Here is a 16,127-nt window from a genome sequence, read left to right as displayed (position 1 = left end):
TAGGACAACAGCACACACACAGTACATGAGTTCACAGAGATAAATGTCTCTGTACAGTCCACGTAAGGAATATTTTGCTGCAAAAAGAAAAACAGAAGTTATCCAAATTTAACGCAGTCTAAGGCCCTCAAAGGCAAAATTCTCCTAACTTGAAATCGAAAGTGTGTCTGTTCCTCAGGGATTCGTTATAACTTAATTGATCTTTTCTGCTTCTCTGTTTTCCTTCAGGTTCCTCTCAGAACAGCTCTCCAGCCTCCAGCACTCCCAACTCCCCCGCTCCCTCTCAGCACATGAGGCCCAGCTCCCTGCACGGCCTTTCCCCTAAGCTCCACCGCCAGTACCGCTCCGCCCGCTGTAAGTCCGCTGGTAACATCCCCCTCTCCCCGCTCGCCCACACACCCTCCCCTACCCAGTCTTCTCCGCCACCCTTACCAGGCCACACTGTGGGGAGCTCCAACACCACCCAGTCCTTCCCTGTCAAGCTCCACTCCTCGCCACCCGTGGTCAGACCCCGACCTAAGAGCGCCGAACCCCCACGATCACCGCTCCTCAAGCGGGTGCAGTCAGCAGAGAAGCTGGGTTCACCACTGACCCAGTCCAGCTCTACGGGCGGGCTGGGGGGTCCGCTGAGGAAGCACAGCCTGGAGGTGCAGCACTCTGAGTACCGTAAGGACGCCTTCCTCTGCGAGCTCGGCCTCCAGAGCCTGCTGGAGACGGACGGAGAGAACCTGCCTTATCCTCCGCCGCTGCCCTCTTCTTCATCCTCTTCTGCGCCTGAGACTGGAGTCCTGAAGCCTGTGAGGAGGCTAGGAAGACAAGAGTCACCGCTTAGCAGGGAGACACTGCTGGCCGGGAGGGAGAGAGAAGAGAGGGAAAGAGGACGAGAGAGGGAGAAAGAGAGGGACTCTGATAACGGGTCAGTTCTGGAGAGACTGGGTCGTGTTGGAGCTACAGTGTCCCCGTCATCCTTAACGAGAAAACCTCACACAACGGAGTCGCCCTTGAGTTCACAGGCTGGACCTAGCTCCAGAGCGAGTACGGAAACCACTAAGGCTACGACTCCGAGCACCCCTACCAAAACAACGGGAAGCCTCGTTGGTCACAGGGGGCCTGAAAAGTGTCCAGCAGACTTAACTTCAAAACAGCAAGACTTCAGGGCAGCCAAAGGTGTGTTTTCTCACAGTAAAATCTCCCAGGAGCAGCCCGTGGGGAGAACTGAACCAAAGCAGGAAGGAAACAAGAGTCTGAGGCCTGGTTTACCTGGTGCTGCTTTCAAGAGCTCTACTTCTAGTCCGGATAAATCCATCAGCATGAACGCTACAGTGACAGCAGGTTCAAGTATGAACAAAACCTTTAAACCGTCAGGTATGGGGGACAGCCTGAGGAAAGCAGGAGTGGAGAGCAGCGACTTGAGGACTCAGGACATTAGCCCTAAAAGCCCCAAACTCCCTATTCGAATTCTTGCCCCTGTCGTCCCCCCACACGGACAACCGCTCTCGCTGGGCAAGGTGAGGCAGGGGCTCGGACCGGTCAACTGCTACCGGGGTACTCTTGACTGGGAGGACAAATGTCGCCTTGAGGTGGTGGAGGAGCATTCGCCTTCACCGTCTCCCTCCCCGACTTCTGTCGCGCCTACACTCTGCGGACCCTCCCTCTGTAAGTCGCGGCCGGTCTCCCCCGGGGAAAAGACGAGTTTCGTCAGCCAGCTGACCACTGTGGCCAAAAATGTCCTCGGGCCGATCAAGCTCGGCTCCCTGGAGGGCGCCAGGAGCAAAGAGCAGCAGAGTAAAGCGGCGGAGGAAAAGCAGGGAGGCGCGGCGGGAAAGTCTGACACTCCCGCGGCAGGTCGATTGGTTGCTGGGGCTGCTGTGGTGACACAAAGTCCTGCTGGCATGCCACTTGAGAAGGCTGCAACGGGTAGCGGCCCACCCAAAATATAACCCCCAAATCGAACTTCAGTAAGAAAAGAAAAAGAAAAAGAAAAAAAGATGCCTTTTTTTTGAAGAACAATGCAACAGAAGTCAAGCACTTAAAAACAATGTACATTCCAGTTAAAATGTATATAAAATGTTATTTATTGATTTCAATCATTGACTGATTCTAACTTAAAACCAATAGTAAAATGATCTACTGTAAAGGTGCATTATCTGTTGATTTTCTATAGAAAGTATTTAATAAGAAGACTCTTAATGTAATGTGGAACACTTTATCAGATGTATATGTGTGTGGGTATATGTGAATGCATGTCATATGGTTATGTACTGTACATGTATTATAGGTACAAGAAGGTCAAAAAGTGCTTTACCGATCAAAACGTGCTGAATACTGTGAATACCAAATCCAGTCACTCTACTTTGTCCTTCAACCAGCCCTATTGTCTTTAACTGTTTCATTAAACAGGACGACGAAACGGGGGGGAGGGACTGAGCTGCAGTCAAAAAGGAAAAATTAGCATCTGACAACATGAATGACTGATTGTTTGGAGACAGCGGGTAAAAAAAAAAAAAAACAAGCAGCAGCATGATTTAGCTCATTTCTTCATGCAGCAGTTTATTGAGCTAATGTGCACAGTCGGGCAAAACAGTGGATGTCACGTCAAACACTGTCCAGCTCTGCCTGTCGCAGGGATCCTGTTTGTGTGTGTGTGTGTGTGTGTGTGTGTGTGTGTGTGTGTGTGTGTGTGTGTGTGTGTGTGAACCTACCTTGGGTCTATTTCTAGTGGTTCTTAAAGGCTACAGGGCTGACAGAGCTCAGGCTCAGCGCTTATCTCCCCTTTGCAGGAGGGCTACCGCAGTCCTTCTCTCCCTCTGCCTCCAACTGTAGCCTTCACACACACTCACACACACACACACACACACACACACACACACACACACACACACACACACACACACACACACACACACACACACACACACACACACACACTTACACATGCACAAACACATTTTCACAACTTGCAGCAGTTGATTTTCATGCATTTAAATCCATGCCCATGTGGTCAGGATTGGGACGTGAGTGTGTTTGTGAGCGAGTTAGTGAGTTAGTGATTTTAGAAGTGTGTGAGGGGGTTTGGAGTAATCACACTCGACACTGTTGACACAGCGAGGGTCACGACAGAAACCAAACTGGAATTAAACAAGCAGCAGGCATGATCCAGTATCAGCTGCTGGCTTTAATGAAAACTCTCTCTCCAAACCACACAGGCACAGTGATGGGTACCTATGTGGAAATAGTATAAAACAATGATAAGCACATTTACAGTGAATCTATGTGTTGTTTGGAGTCTAAGCAGGCAGTCGTGGATGTAGCATACTGTAAGATGTTAAAGGGCTCTATAGCTGAAGTAGGTAGGAATCATTAGACTGTAACAAGTCTGAAACAGAGTAATCACAACGATTGTGCTTTTAGGTCCAACAAGCAAGCTTGACAAATGTGATGCTCACATTTTGCTTTGTAACAAACTGATACAAATATTTGAATCAATAATGTCAGCAGGAGTGCTGGAAGAGTTAAATGTTCACAGTAAACTGTCTCTGAACTCAGTTGATTTCCAGACGTGTGCAGGAAGAAGAAACAATTTGATCCATCTTTGACGATTTGTAAAATGTTTCTTCTCTGACAGCAGTTCGATTTAAATGACCTCCATCCTTTTAGCTCTAAACATGTACTCTGATTTCACCAACAACAGCGACTTCACGCCAAGGCAGAAGTTCTGAAAAATATCAGCTACTTCTAAATTGATGTCTTTGAATTGGCTCGGTCTGCACAACGACTTGCAAAATATTTTTCTACATTGTTATTGCACAGTTGTGTTGTGAGTAGTTACAAATAGCTGGGAAAAAAAAGCTAAATGCTAGCGGGAAAGTTGATTTTTGCTGAATTGTCTTTTCAAATCTTTACATCATTCACATAAAAGACAATTGTGTATGCGTCTTTAATGCAATATCATTTAGTTATCTTTTTTTTAATAAGGATTCTGTGTTCAACAACCTCAAATCTTACAATGTTTGAGGGTGTTGCAATGATTTTTAGGTCCCAGGTTGTACATGCAAACAACCTCTGCTGTGTACTATACTGCCCTCCAGTGGTTAAACAAAAATCCACTGTTAAACATGTTACTATAAAACGTGCATTAATGACATGTTGGAGTTTCTTTAATGGAGCAAAGACCACCAAAACAAGTATTAGCCATAATATGCATTTATGTTTCCTAACACAATATTTGCAGTATTTATCAAATGAACACTTGAAATATGAGTTAATTCCTCCTCTGATGTTGTGGTCTTCACCTGACTGTTAACTACTGTATATCTTCTGGAATAGGGAAGAACATTTTTAAATATCCTGTCTTAAATAGTGTACTGATAGGAAGGAGTTCTTTTGTATCTTTATGTAAGAAACCAGTAATCAGGTCGGCTCCTGAGACATAAAGCTGACTGTAATGTTATCTTATACAGCTACCGTGCCCACTTTCAGGCCTTTTCTCAATCTATGGTGTCTATACCTGTGTTTAATGTTTGATCTTTTCTTTTCTCTTTTTGTGGTTGACAGAGAGAGTAGTATATATGCACTTTATTTAAAAAATGATTTTTTTTTTTAATTTGCTGGTATTGTTTGTAAGTTACTTTGAAGAAAAAAAAAAGAAAATATACTATATAAAAAAACTGAATCTACAAATGAACACTTAATCCAAGTATAAAAAAAACATTCCACACTTCTCTGTTCACTGAAAGTGTATTTATTTGTACCATGGGGCATTTTTGTTTGTGGTAGATGTAATTCAAATGCAGACACCTGAAGTGCAGTATGTGGAATTAAATTCTGAGATTTGTTCCAAAGCCTCTCATTCCTTTATTCTCATAGTCTGTCATTTCAACGCTGCATCCATCTTTATTGTGTCACCGTTTACCCTTTTTGATCACACTACACACGTATGTATACAAAAATTAATACATTTCAAACCTGTAAATGCAGCTGTAAAGCAAGACTAGGTTCATAAAGCTCAGACAGCCAGATAAAGGATGACAAAGTTAAAGAAAAAAACTATAAAAACATGTAACTTTGAACTGCACAACGGAAACCTCCTTTGTGTTGTTTAAGGGGACAAATCATTTATTTATTTGACTTTCAAAGGCGGATTTGTTCAGAAAAGTAGTTTGAAGACCCGCTGACTGGCTGCTCCTGCCGGTCAATATATTTGGCTATAATGAATCGAATTTCTAATATTAAATTAAATTTGAAGTTTTTTTGAATTTGAATATTAAAGTTATTCTAAATCTTCTATTTTAAACTACTTCCCCCGACGAATCAATTCTACAATTCGTTTTAGCAGACCTAAATAAATTGTAGCTGTCCGTCACACTACAGAAATATTATTTATTTATTTTACAATCATAATGTGTAGCCTTGGTTACAGATTACATAATTTTGTACGGTAGCAGACGACACACACCGCTGATAACCCGTATTAGAGTAGTCGACGGGTATCATCCAATCAGCGGTGTCACGCCGATCATCTCAACCAATGACGTGAGTCGGGAAAGGACAACAGGAAGTAAATGGCCTCTGCTGTCAAAGGGAGATGCTAAAGCGGTGTCTGGCAAGGGGCGTTTAACAGCCAGCTATGTACTGGATTATCTCCGGAACCGTGTGTAAAAAAAATAAACCCGTTTTCTTGAGTGGAGGGAGTCGTATCGCAACTGATAACAACTTTTTTTTGGATGAAAGGTCGGAACGTATTTGAATACCGGGAAGCTAAAAGCCGGGGGTTTGCTTTTTAAAATGCTAACGTCAGCTAGCCTCAGCTAACACACTGACTTTATCCGAGGAGACTGCTGTCGTCGAAATGCTGCTGAAATGATTCAACCTTCTACAAGGTACGACCAATTTAAACGACTGGTGGTTGTGGATGTGTAGCTGGAGAGTTTAAACATTTGACGAAGATTAGTTTTGAAGGTGGAGCACAGGGGGACGGTCACTTGATTATTAGAAGAAAGCATTATGTGGTTTATTATTCTGCTCTGACGTCGTGGGCGAAAGAGGAGTAACATGGAAATAACCTTTAAAAACAACACACTTCTAGTATCGTGACAGATCCATCTCCGTCCTGCTGTGATTAATTGCATTAGTTGCTGAACATCTTGATCTACAGTGATGGATGATGACAGGCAGTCATAATCAGATGACTTCCACAGTAATGAGAAAGGCCGACATGCTGGTTGTCAAACGCTGATCACATGATTCTTCTCAGAAATGTTCCCATCTTTGTAATCAGTGACTACACACCATGCTTCTGTTCCCTATTGAAACTCCTGATGAACTACTTCTGACTGTTCTTTTATTTATGCTCTTATCTTAAACTCCTCTTGTGTTTTAACTTGTTTTATCTTACTTACTTTCATATTTATATATACTTTTTATTTTTATTAATATTATAGTTTTTTATTTTTATCCTTTAACCACTTGTTTCTATTTCTTTTCCTGCTCTTACCTTCTTATTGCTGTTATCTTTTTATTTATTTTTCAGCTCTTTTAGTTTCTTACATCTTTTTAAATCTTTGGTTCCTCTTGGTCTCAGCTCCTGTTGTTGGGTTCTTGTGTTGCCTGGGTTCTTGTGATGGTTCTTGTGACGGTCTGGTTATACATGTCTGTTGGGTATCGTGCACTTTGGGTTCTTTTCTGTTGAATTGTATTTAAATTATTTTTAGTATTTTGCCTTTGTTAATGTTCTTCTGTGGTTGGTTTAGTTTGCTTTGTTCTTGTTTGTCAAAGCACTTTGTAAACCTGTGTTTTTAAAAGGTGCTATATAAATAAAGTTATTATTATTATTATGATGTCAGGACTCAGTTTCAGGGCAGGGTGGGGAAGTCTGCATTAGTACTTTCCTTTGTGTTTTCTGCATTGTGAAAACAGAAGTTGACAACAGATGATGAGTCAAGGTTACTCTGAGAGTGCTGTGTTTACTTTTTTTTTGTTGTTGTACTTTTTGAGGAAGTGAGCACCTGCTTTTTCAAGTCATGTGATTTTAACGAAGTGAAACTTTTATTCATAGCCTTGGAAATTTAGTTTGACAGCTAATCCTTACTTATAGGTCTAATAAGAAGCTTTAATTAGAACGGCAAGTTTCCAGGAAATCATGAGCTGATACATTTGCAGGAAATTCTTTAGTTAAATTGCGAAATAGTTTTTTTTAACCCCCCCCCCCCCCACAATCTCCCAGATCACAAAGCGATCTGTTTAAATGATGCTTTTTGTTTGAGCAAATGTAAAAATCTCAAAGATAATCAGTGAAGTTGAACAAATATGACATTACGTAACATTGATTATGCTGACAGTTTTATATCGCATCTTACTATCATGTGTATAGAACTCAAATATTGTAAATGAGCAGCTTCACGTGTTACAGTTAGACAAAAGAAAAGAGGACAAAGGACAGAAAAATGTCCAAACTGCCAGTTCCAAGGTCATGAATCAACCTTCACTCTCAGCACAACCTGGTTACTCTTAAACAGAAACAAAAAAAAAAACAGCAAATGATAGACGTGGTTTTGATCGTCTCAGTGATGATTTGATAAATCTTTGAAGCTCTTCTGTGAAACCGTGTTAGTCTTTATCAGCATGTGGAGATTCTGTGGTTGATCATGACTGTTGATGTAAGCTTTGACATCAGCACTTTTAGTCATTTCTTCTAAAACCACACAGCCAAGAAACCAGAATCTGAATAAGTTAATCTGTAACATAATTCTTTGACTTGTTCTGTAACCATCTCAGTAACTTTAAGTAAAGGAGCCACTTGCCCTCAGTCAGTCAAGCTCAGTTAGTTTTAACTATGAAGACCACAATCACAAATGTGCCTCTGTACAACCTCCTACATTCAGATAAGGAATAACTCGTGTACACCATTTAGCAGGGTTAAAGGTAACGTCCCACTTCAAGAACTGACAGACATTTAGTGTTTTTTGGTACTCTACAAAAGTTGGCGGAGTCGATCGTCTCTCAACTGGCAGGGCAGGGGTTCGATCCCCAGCTCCTGTAGCGACATGTACGATGTGTCCTTGGGCAAGACACTTAACCCCAAGTTGCTCCCGCTGCTTCATCTGGAGCGTATGAATGGGATTAGTTACTTCTGATGGATACTTTACATAACAGCCTCTGCCATCAGTGTGTGAATGTGTCGGTGTGACCTGCGGTGTAAAAACGCTTCGAGTCGTCAGAAGACTAGAAAAGAACTATACAAGCTCAAGTCCATTTACCATTCCATTCAGTATGTTTGAAGCTAGAGGGAGAAGTAGGATATTCAGTTGAGTAAGGTGAACAGTCGCAGTGTGTGAAGAACGTAAACTCATGTCAATTATTTACCTCGTCGCCTGATTCCCTTCTCTTTTTATTTTTCCTTCTAGTTCTGTGTTGCAATGAGGATCAACGGAGTCCATTTGTGAGGACTCAGAGACATGAACTCGATTTCCCCAAGTGCTGCACAGTACGTGGGGGGAGTGATGCAGGATGAGCTGGCGGAGAGCCGGCGGCAGCAGCAGCAGCAGCAGCCCATGGAGCGGCAGGGCAGCTTCGGTGTACGGCTGCTACAGACACAGGATCCAAGCAGAGAGGCGAGCGGAGAGCCTGATGAGATGGACAAACTGAAAGCCAAGCTGATGTCAGCGTGGAACAACGTCAAATATGGTGTGCGCTCTAGTCTTTAAGATGAGTGTGTGGGAGGTCTCTTCTTCTACGCCAAAGTGTCTTTAATTTAATTTCTCCTGCTCCTCTTCCTGTAGGCTGGACTGTCAAGACGAAAACCTCCTTCAACAAATTATCACCTGTCACTGTCCTGGGACACTCCTATCTGCTCAACAGTGAAGGTAAGCTCTAAATACAAATGTTTAAACCTTCAGGTTTATGATGTAAAAAAAAAAAATGAAGTGGCAGAGACAGCAATAGAGTCCAACGCTATAATGCAAATTTTTGCCTTCATATCGATGCTTTGTGGAGTTCCACATATTCACAATATCAACCAAAGAGCAGAGAAGAACATACTGACAAACAGAGAACACAATGAAGCGCCTTCTCTACCTGCATGGAGATTACACTGAAGCATACAGTCTACAATGTGTGCAGGCTGCAGGGTATAAACATAATAATCACCACCTCTCGCTCGCCTGTGGTGAATTTCCCTGCATTTAGCTGCGTTCTCAGATCAGCTCACCCTGACTACACGTGGATAATTAACTAACGTATTCTGCTGTGTGCATTCACACATGTAGCTTAACCTGAATTTTAAAAACATGAGTTTTTCTAGTGAAAGCTCGTTGAGTTTACATCAGTGGAAGACCACAAACCACCTTTCTCCTCTAGAGTGTTAGGTCACACGTTAATGTCTCCTCTGTCTCTTCATCCTCTCAGACGAGGTGGAGCGGTTCCGTTTGGCTTTTGTGTCCAGGGTCTGGCTCACCTACAGGAGGGAGTTCCCTCAGCTGGAGGGCTCCACCTGGACCACAGACTGTGGGTGGGGCTGTATGCTGCGCAGCGGGCAGATGCTGCTGGCACAGGGTCTCCTGGTCCATTTGATGCCAAGAGGTTTGTCTCTCTGACATTTATCCACACCATTCAAATTAAATTCAAATTTCATCTCCGATGCAGATGATTTTGTTTTCGTTTTCTTAACCCTCTGTGTTCTCCTCCATCTTTTTTTAAATGGTTGAATATCTACTTATTTTGTTTGATGTCCGTGTTCTTTAATCTCAGACAGTCTTTGTATGTTTCTTAGCTCTTACTGGGCTGCTTCATTCTTCTGCTCTATTGAGTTCTATCTATTTTATTTTAGAATCAAAAGATGTCTTCTTTGGGATTTTTTATATCTAAAGACTGAAGAAATTCAAGAAATCATTCAGCTTTCCTCTACTTAATCGTCTACTGCAACCCTCTTTGTATTTTTTATTTTTTTTAAAGATTGGGTTTGGCCAGATGCTCAACAGCTGACCGATGTGGACTTTGAGGTGTTCAGACCACGCTCCCCGGTCCGGGCTGGAGGGGTTCCCATCCCCTCCTTTGGCTCCCCGCGAGGCTCCAACACCCCCGAGAAGTCCCCACCAAGTGATCAAGCACCCAACTGCAGCCAGAAGAAAAGACCTGAGTCTGTGAAGGACCGGCAGGCGGAGCCCATCCACCACAGAATGGTCACCTGGTTCGGGGATCAGCCCCCGGCACCGTTTGGGGTTCACCAGCTGGTTGAAATCGGTAAAAGTTCAGGGAAGAAAGCCGGTGACTGGTACGGACCCTCTATAGTGGCTCACATCCTGCGGTGAGGGCATTACAGAATGTTTTGTGTGCGCGCCAATGTGTTCCTGTTTTCGTCAATGATTAACATTGTTGGCTCACTTAATGATTTATTGAAAATCCTGAATAAATCTATTTCAGGAAAGCGGTAGCAAAAACCTCTGCTGTCCACAACCTGGCAATTTATGTGGCTCAGGATTGCACAGGTGAGCACAGACTACATACATCATGAAGCTGATAATATCTCCTTTTAAGAGTTCTCTTTCTTTGGAAATGTCTCCCCTGGGGAAGGCTCCTTAGTATGTATTTGAAAGTCTTTTCCCCCTCTTGTTTCTGCAGTGTACAAAGAGGATGTGGTGCGACTATGCGACCTGTCACTGAACCAGAACCCCCCTGATTTGTCCAGCCAGGCCTGGAAGTCTGTCATCATTCTCGTGCCTGTACGGCTGGGAGGGGAGGCCCTCAATCCGTCCTACATTGAATGTGTGAAGGTCTGACAATAACAATTGTTTTCTTAAAAAGTTGCATTATATCTCAAATCTCTAAGCTTGTACTAAAAACTTTCCCGCTGTCATCTCCAGAACATCTTCAAACTGGAGTGTTGTATTGGAATCATCGGAGGCAAGCCGAAGCATTCACTTTACTTCATGGGCTTCCAAGGTAATAAACATACGTATCATCCTCATCAAAAGAAGGAACTGATGTCCTGATTTAGAAATCAAGAGCTAGGACTAAAAAGTAGCCAACCTTTTCTGCGTTATCTGCCTTGGAAAGAAAACGTGTGTGCTGCTTTGTCCACAGGGGGCGCCAAAATGGACACAAAGTAAAAGTTCCTTACAGGAGCTTTAAAGACAGCACTCTTCTCTTCTCTTAGATTCCTGATCATTAAATCATTTTTACCGGTTCTCATGGCAACGCTCTTTTGAATTGTGATGTCAATAGCATGATCATAATGCCTTAAACAACGGTTTAAACACATTAAACTAAATCACCATAAACAATGATAACTTCTAGTTCAGAGTGTTAGCTGAGAGAGTTCTTACTTTAACGTCATCTGTTCTTCTCGTGTCTCAGGACATATCTGCCTTTTGATTCTAATCTTCCTTTTCCTGACTCTTCCTGTCTGTCTGACAGACGAGCAGCTGCTGTATCTGGACCCTCATTACTGCCAGCCTGTCGTCGATGTCTCACAAGTCAACTTCTCACTGGAGGTTGGTTCTACATTCCTCATGTCGCTCACTCAAGTCTGAAGGATTCACTTCTCCCTCTTCTCTATCTCATTGCACTCATGCCACGTGACTTCAAATGTTTTTGTAACTGTGGAGAGGATTTAAGACAACATGTCCTGTCATGAACTGTTATTGATTCTAACAGTGTGATCTCAATCTTTCTTCTGTCCCCGTCTAGTCCTTCCACTGTAGCTCTCCTAAAAAGATGCCCTTCAACCGCATGGATCCCAGCTGCACCATCGGCTTTTACGCCAAGAACAAGAAGGACTTTGAGTCCCTCTGTTCTGCTGTCAGTGTGGTGAGTTTTTTTTTTACACCTTTCTCTGACTCTTTAAAACAGATAACAGTTGATCAAAGAAGAGATCACAAGATGTCCAAACAGCCTTCTTCAGTTGAAAAAAAAATACCATTAAAGTTCATCATGTGCAAAGATTGAGCCGCCTAATCAAGTGGATGACTCCAAAGTAACATTACTGTAAGGCACACCTTTCTTTTTAGTTTGATTTTCCCTCAAATGCAGCCCATTAAGCAAATTTTGTCCAGTAGGTTCTAAAAAGATGATTTATTTTACAGAACATTGGAACTTTGGAGGATAACAATTCAAGTTAAAGATCACATGTTTTGTAAAAAAAAAAAAAAAAAAAACACTTTACAATGTTTTTCTAACACTAATATGTGTTTCTAGTCTGTCTACAAACCCCCCCAATTATGAGAAAAGTCCATCCTCTCCGTCTTTTGCCTGCTCCACTTTTCAGAAAATGTGTGCTCAAACAGGCCGTTTGGAGATTTTCCCTTCATGACATCACAAAGGGCAGTAACCCCTCCCCCAGCTAGGTGTTTGTTCTGCCCTCTGAGTCTGCCTTCTCACCACAGACAATTGGGTATGGAGCGAGAAAGCTGTTCCACCCCGAGCACTTCCAGAGAGCGGTCGTGGTCAGAGACTGCTAATTTGCATTTAAAGCTACAGACACAGAAACAGCCTGTTCAGAGCAGGGCTGAAATAGAGGGGTTTATAGGTATGATCAAATACAGGATCAGAGTGGATTTAGAACAATAAACTTCACACACATGTTTTTGAGGAGCTCTGAGACTTATTTAAACTGGTTGAAATGGAGTTTAATATGTGACCTTTAATTATCTCGGTAGGGTTAGGGTGAGTTTCATATTCAGTCAAGAAATGTGAAGATTTGTGAAAATTTGAATTCAATTATTGTTCAAGGACTATATTTGTTTCCTAACACTTACATATCTTTCAATGTTCTATAAAAACAAGAGGAAAAAATAAATTAAAAGAACAACATTTTGGTGTTCATAAGGGTGTTACTGGTTGGCCTAAAGTATTTATGTCTCTGTTATGAAGGGACATTTTAGATTTAGGATGACTACAACAGTAGAATTACAAACCAAATATAACCAAGTTGATAAATCTATAATAACCAAAAGTAAACTCCTGAGATGAAGTTTAAAACCTTTCTATGGCTGTAAAGAGATTAACTAACTTCCTCATGCAGGGAGGTCAAAAACAGAGGGGGATACGACGACGCAGGATTTACTCTTAGCTAATTATTGGGTTCACTCTGAGTTGTGGGTACTCTGAAGGTGGTTCACTTCTTACAGGATAGATTGCCACTACAGTTAACCTGTATTGTGTTCAGGGCAAGAGATCAACCTGTAGAGACTCTGGGTTCTCCTATCTGTTTGATAACCAGCTTCATGTTACCGCTCAGTGAAGTCACATATCTAAAAGAAACCCTGTATGTTTAACATAAGCAGCATAGGCAGCCTGCGGATGTGTAAACAGTAACGTCTCTTACCAAAGATTTAAACCTCTTTGGTGTTCCTTTCACTCACTGCGGTAAGGTAGCAGCCCCCCCCCCCCCTCTGTGCTGCTCATCTTATTTCACTGTGCAGTTCTGAAGCAAGAACATAAACAAAGTATAGTTTCTGAATGAGAGGTCAATCCCTCTCTAAAACTGGCTGAACTTTACAGCACCTTGTGATTCTACTTATCAAAGTTCAGTCAGATTGAACTCAAAGAACAGTCAATACAGGATGTGAGGAAACTCTCTCACCCCCCCGGTTAATAAGAACACACAAATATACAAACACAATGTCACTGAAAAACCTCTGTGCATTATAAAAATGGACAGTCGCCTCTCATCTTGAAGGTCGGGGGTTCGATCCCCAGCTCCTGCAGCCACATATCCGATGTTTCCTTGGGTAGGTGTGACCTGTGGTGTAAAAGCGCACTGAGTAGAAAAGAGCTAAACAAGCTCAAGTCCAACTCCAGGGATCTTCTTTTTTTTTTAAACTCAGACTAAAAGATGGAGGGAATTGTGACATCTCTAGTTACGCAACCAGACATTTAAAGGCTTTGACTTACAGTAAAAGTAACCAACAGCTGATAATGAAAGTAATGATTGTTCAGAGCTCTGCTTTCATTTTGGCTCACAGATGTAGAAAGACTGGATGATCTTGATTTAATAATTAAGCTCTCTCTTTGGTTAACTTCATTTCCTGTTCAGTAAATGAACATGTTATATATTTGAGTTAAGGACCTTAGAGTTCCACCTTATAAGAGTTCCAGGACCTTAACCTCTTAACCAGGTTTGACCTTTTTCCCCCCCCCCATCAGGCCCTGTCTTCGTCCAAGGAGAAGTACCCCATCTTTACCTTCGTGGAGGGCAAAGGTCAGGATTATGGACTTGAGGGTCACAGCAGCAATCACAGTGGACCCACAGCCCACATTCTGCCCCCGGGGGGCAAACAGGGCAGCAGGAGTAACAACAGAAGGAACAGTGATGAGTTTGTCTTCCTGTAAGGATGCTTTCTCAGCTCTCGCCTGTAGGGGGCAGAAAAAGACTCTTTGTTTCCTTTCAAAGGGAAGGACTTGATTCTGTTGCTTGTGCAGCTGCAAGGTGACACATTTGTGCTTTATCGCCTTCAATGGGAATAAAAACTGTGTGGCTTCTGTTATCACCTTTTGTTTTAGGCAGGTATAATAAGCTAACAGGCATTAGAAGGTTCTGGTTTGAGCATTATTTTACTGGGCTAAGGCATTATCTACAAATGGATGGTAGAAGACATTTAGATTCACTTGATCAGACCCCAGAAACGCCTCAAAGTTGAGCACTCTCTGTTGAATAAAGCGCTTGTGATTTTTGTCCTGGGGGAAACACACTGACGGTGAAGTGGGGACTTTAAGATATTTAATAAGCTCACTGGTCAGGGGAGTGAGGGGAGGGAGGGGGGGGTGGAGAGGATGCCTGACTGTTCTTGTATTATAGACCGAACTCCTGCTGTAAATCTCCTGTTCATTTTTCATTCTTTATGTGTATTTATCAGGTTTACGAAAGTGTGTGTTTGTGTGTGAGCGCGATGATGTGATGTGGTTAATTTGTTGAGTCTATATTGAGTATTTTTGCCGTGTTTAAAAAAAAAAAAAAAGGCCGTCACGCTTCACACAGGTTTTCAAATCCTTCCATGTTTTAATCTTGAAGGGATGTAAATCCATTCTTCTGTTGCAGTCTGACCCAGATTTCACACAGCTGACTGGAGCGTTAATCTTCCACATGCTTTGGCTCTCCTTTATTGATCATCAGGAGTAGAGGAACACTCACACAAAGCTCTCATAAAGGGCTACTCGAGCTGAAGGGTAGAGCGGGTGAAGTGAAATGACCCCTTCAGTCGGAGATGGATGAGTATGTATGTTTAGAAAAAAAAGTGTATTTTCCCATGAAGCACGGTAATAAAGTCATGTGGATGGATTAGCAAATGAAACCCAGAACAGTCTTCGTTCTATAAAGGTTCAGGTTTGTCCTTCAGTGGTCGAGACCAGCTGGAGCTGAATGGGGGTTTTTTACCTACATCTTCAAGCCCCTGTTGCGATGTCATTTGTGTTTTTTTTTTTTTTTCTCTCTCCCTTTTTTACAAGGAAGCTACTACTGCAAGTTGCACTACTGTTGTTTGTCCTGATTAAACTTCACAACACTGGAATCACATTTAACTTTGGTCTCACTCTTTATAGATCTGACTCTTTTCTTTATCTTTTTATACCTTAATGTTGGTTCTCAGAATGTCACATGTCAGATGAATGAGCATCTATCACATTTGTCAACAACAGTTTGTTATTGCAGGTCATTCCAGTAAGACATTTCATTACAATGGAGACTATTCTTCCTTCGTTCACTGTGGTCCCGTGTAAGGTTGTGAACATTTCTCAGCTGCTTGGACTGAAAGGCTGCTCATGGTGCTCCAATGCCTCCTATTGGTCAGTGCCATTCTTTTTTTTTTTTTTTTTTTTTTAAACAGAAATGAACAAGTGCAGAAGTCATCATAAGTGAGTAATCCATGGACATCAGTTTGTATCTAATGGTTTAACACAGATTGGATGCTCAGTGTATAACAGGCTGCAGGCTTTGGATTTTTTTTTCTAACTTCAGTCTGTTTTAAAAGTTTCTGTTCTCAAAAAATCACTAGAAATGCTTTCAATAAAAATAAAAATGTGACTTCCTAGAATGCACCAAACGTAGAAAGGACTTTAGCCTCGCGAAAATGCGTTCAGGTGTGCGTTTAAGTTATGATAAATATTAAAATGGGACTACTTAAAAAGTAAAAACAGGT

General features: G+C 42.2%; 2 protein-coding genes across 3 annotated transcripts in view; both read left to right on the top strand.

Annotated features, from left to right (window-relative positions):
- The window catches only part of mast1a (microtubule associated serine/threonine kinase 1a), a 72,393-nt gene extending 67,552 nt beyond the window's left edge, over positions 1–4,841 (top strand). For both annotated transcript variants that reach the window (XM_061060766.1, XM_061060775.1), the window contains one exon: positions 229–4,841. In XM_061060766.1, the coding sequence (XP_060916749.1) occupies positions 229–1,940 (1,712 nt within the window). In that variant the 3' untranslated portion in view covers positions 1,941–4,841. The remainder of the gene's footprint in view (positions 1–228) is intronic.
- Positions 4,842–5,560: 719 nt separating this feature from the next.
- Positions 5,561–15,505, top strand: atg4da (autophagy related 4D, cysteine peptidase a). Its single transcript, XM_061060753.1, has 11 exons — positions 5,561–5,879; positions 8,403–8,682; positions 8,778–8,861; positions 9,403–9,576; positions 9,949–10,300; positions 10,417–10,481; positions 10,615–10,766; positions 10,857–10,935; positions 11,410–11,486; positions 11,683–11,802; positions 14,140–15,505. The coding sequence occupies exons 2-11, from the start codon at positions 8,454–8,456 to the stop codon at positions 14,323–14,325; spliced, it is 1,518 nt and encodes a 505-aa protein (XP_060916736.1). The 5' UTR covers positions 5,561–5,879; positions 8,403–8,453; the 3' UTR covers positions 14,326–15,505.
- The last annotated feature ends 622 nt before the right edge of the window (positions 15,506–16,127 follow it).

This window comes from Labrus mixtus, chromosome 2 (assembly GCF_963584025.1).
Source record: "Labrus mixtus chromosome 2, fLabMix1.1, whole genome shotgun sequence".
NCBI lineage: Eukaryota > Metazoa > Chordata > Actinopteri > Labriformes > Labridae > Labrus > Labrus mixtus.
This window is presented reverse-complemented; position numbering and strand designations above follow the sequence as displayed.

Coding starts and splice junctions, on each gene's coding strand:
- atg4da (XM_061060753.1), top strand. CDS start 8,454: ATGAACTCGATTTCCCCAAGTGCTGCACAGTACGTGGGGGGAGTGATG. Junction 10,301..10,416: donor ATAGTGGCTCACATCCTGCG/GTGAGGGCATTA, acceptor AATCTATTTCAG/GAAAGCGGTAGCAAAAACCT. Junction 10,936..11,409: donor TTACTTCATGGGCTTCCAAG/GTAATAAACATA, acceptor TCTGTCTGACAG/ACGAGCAGCTGCTGTATCTG.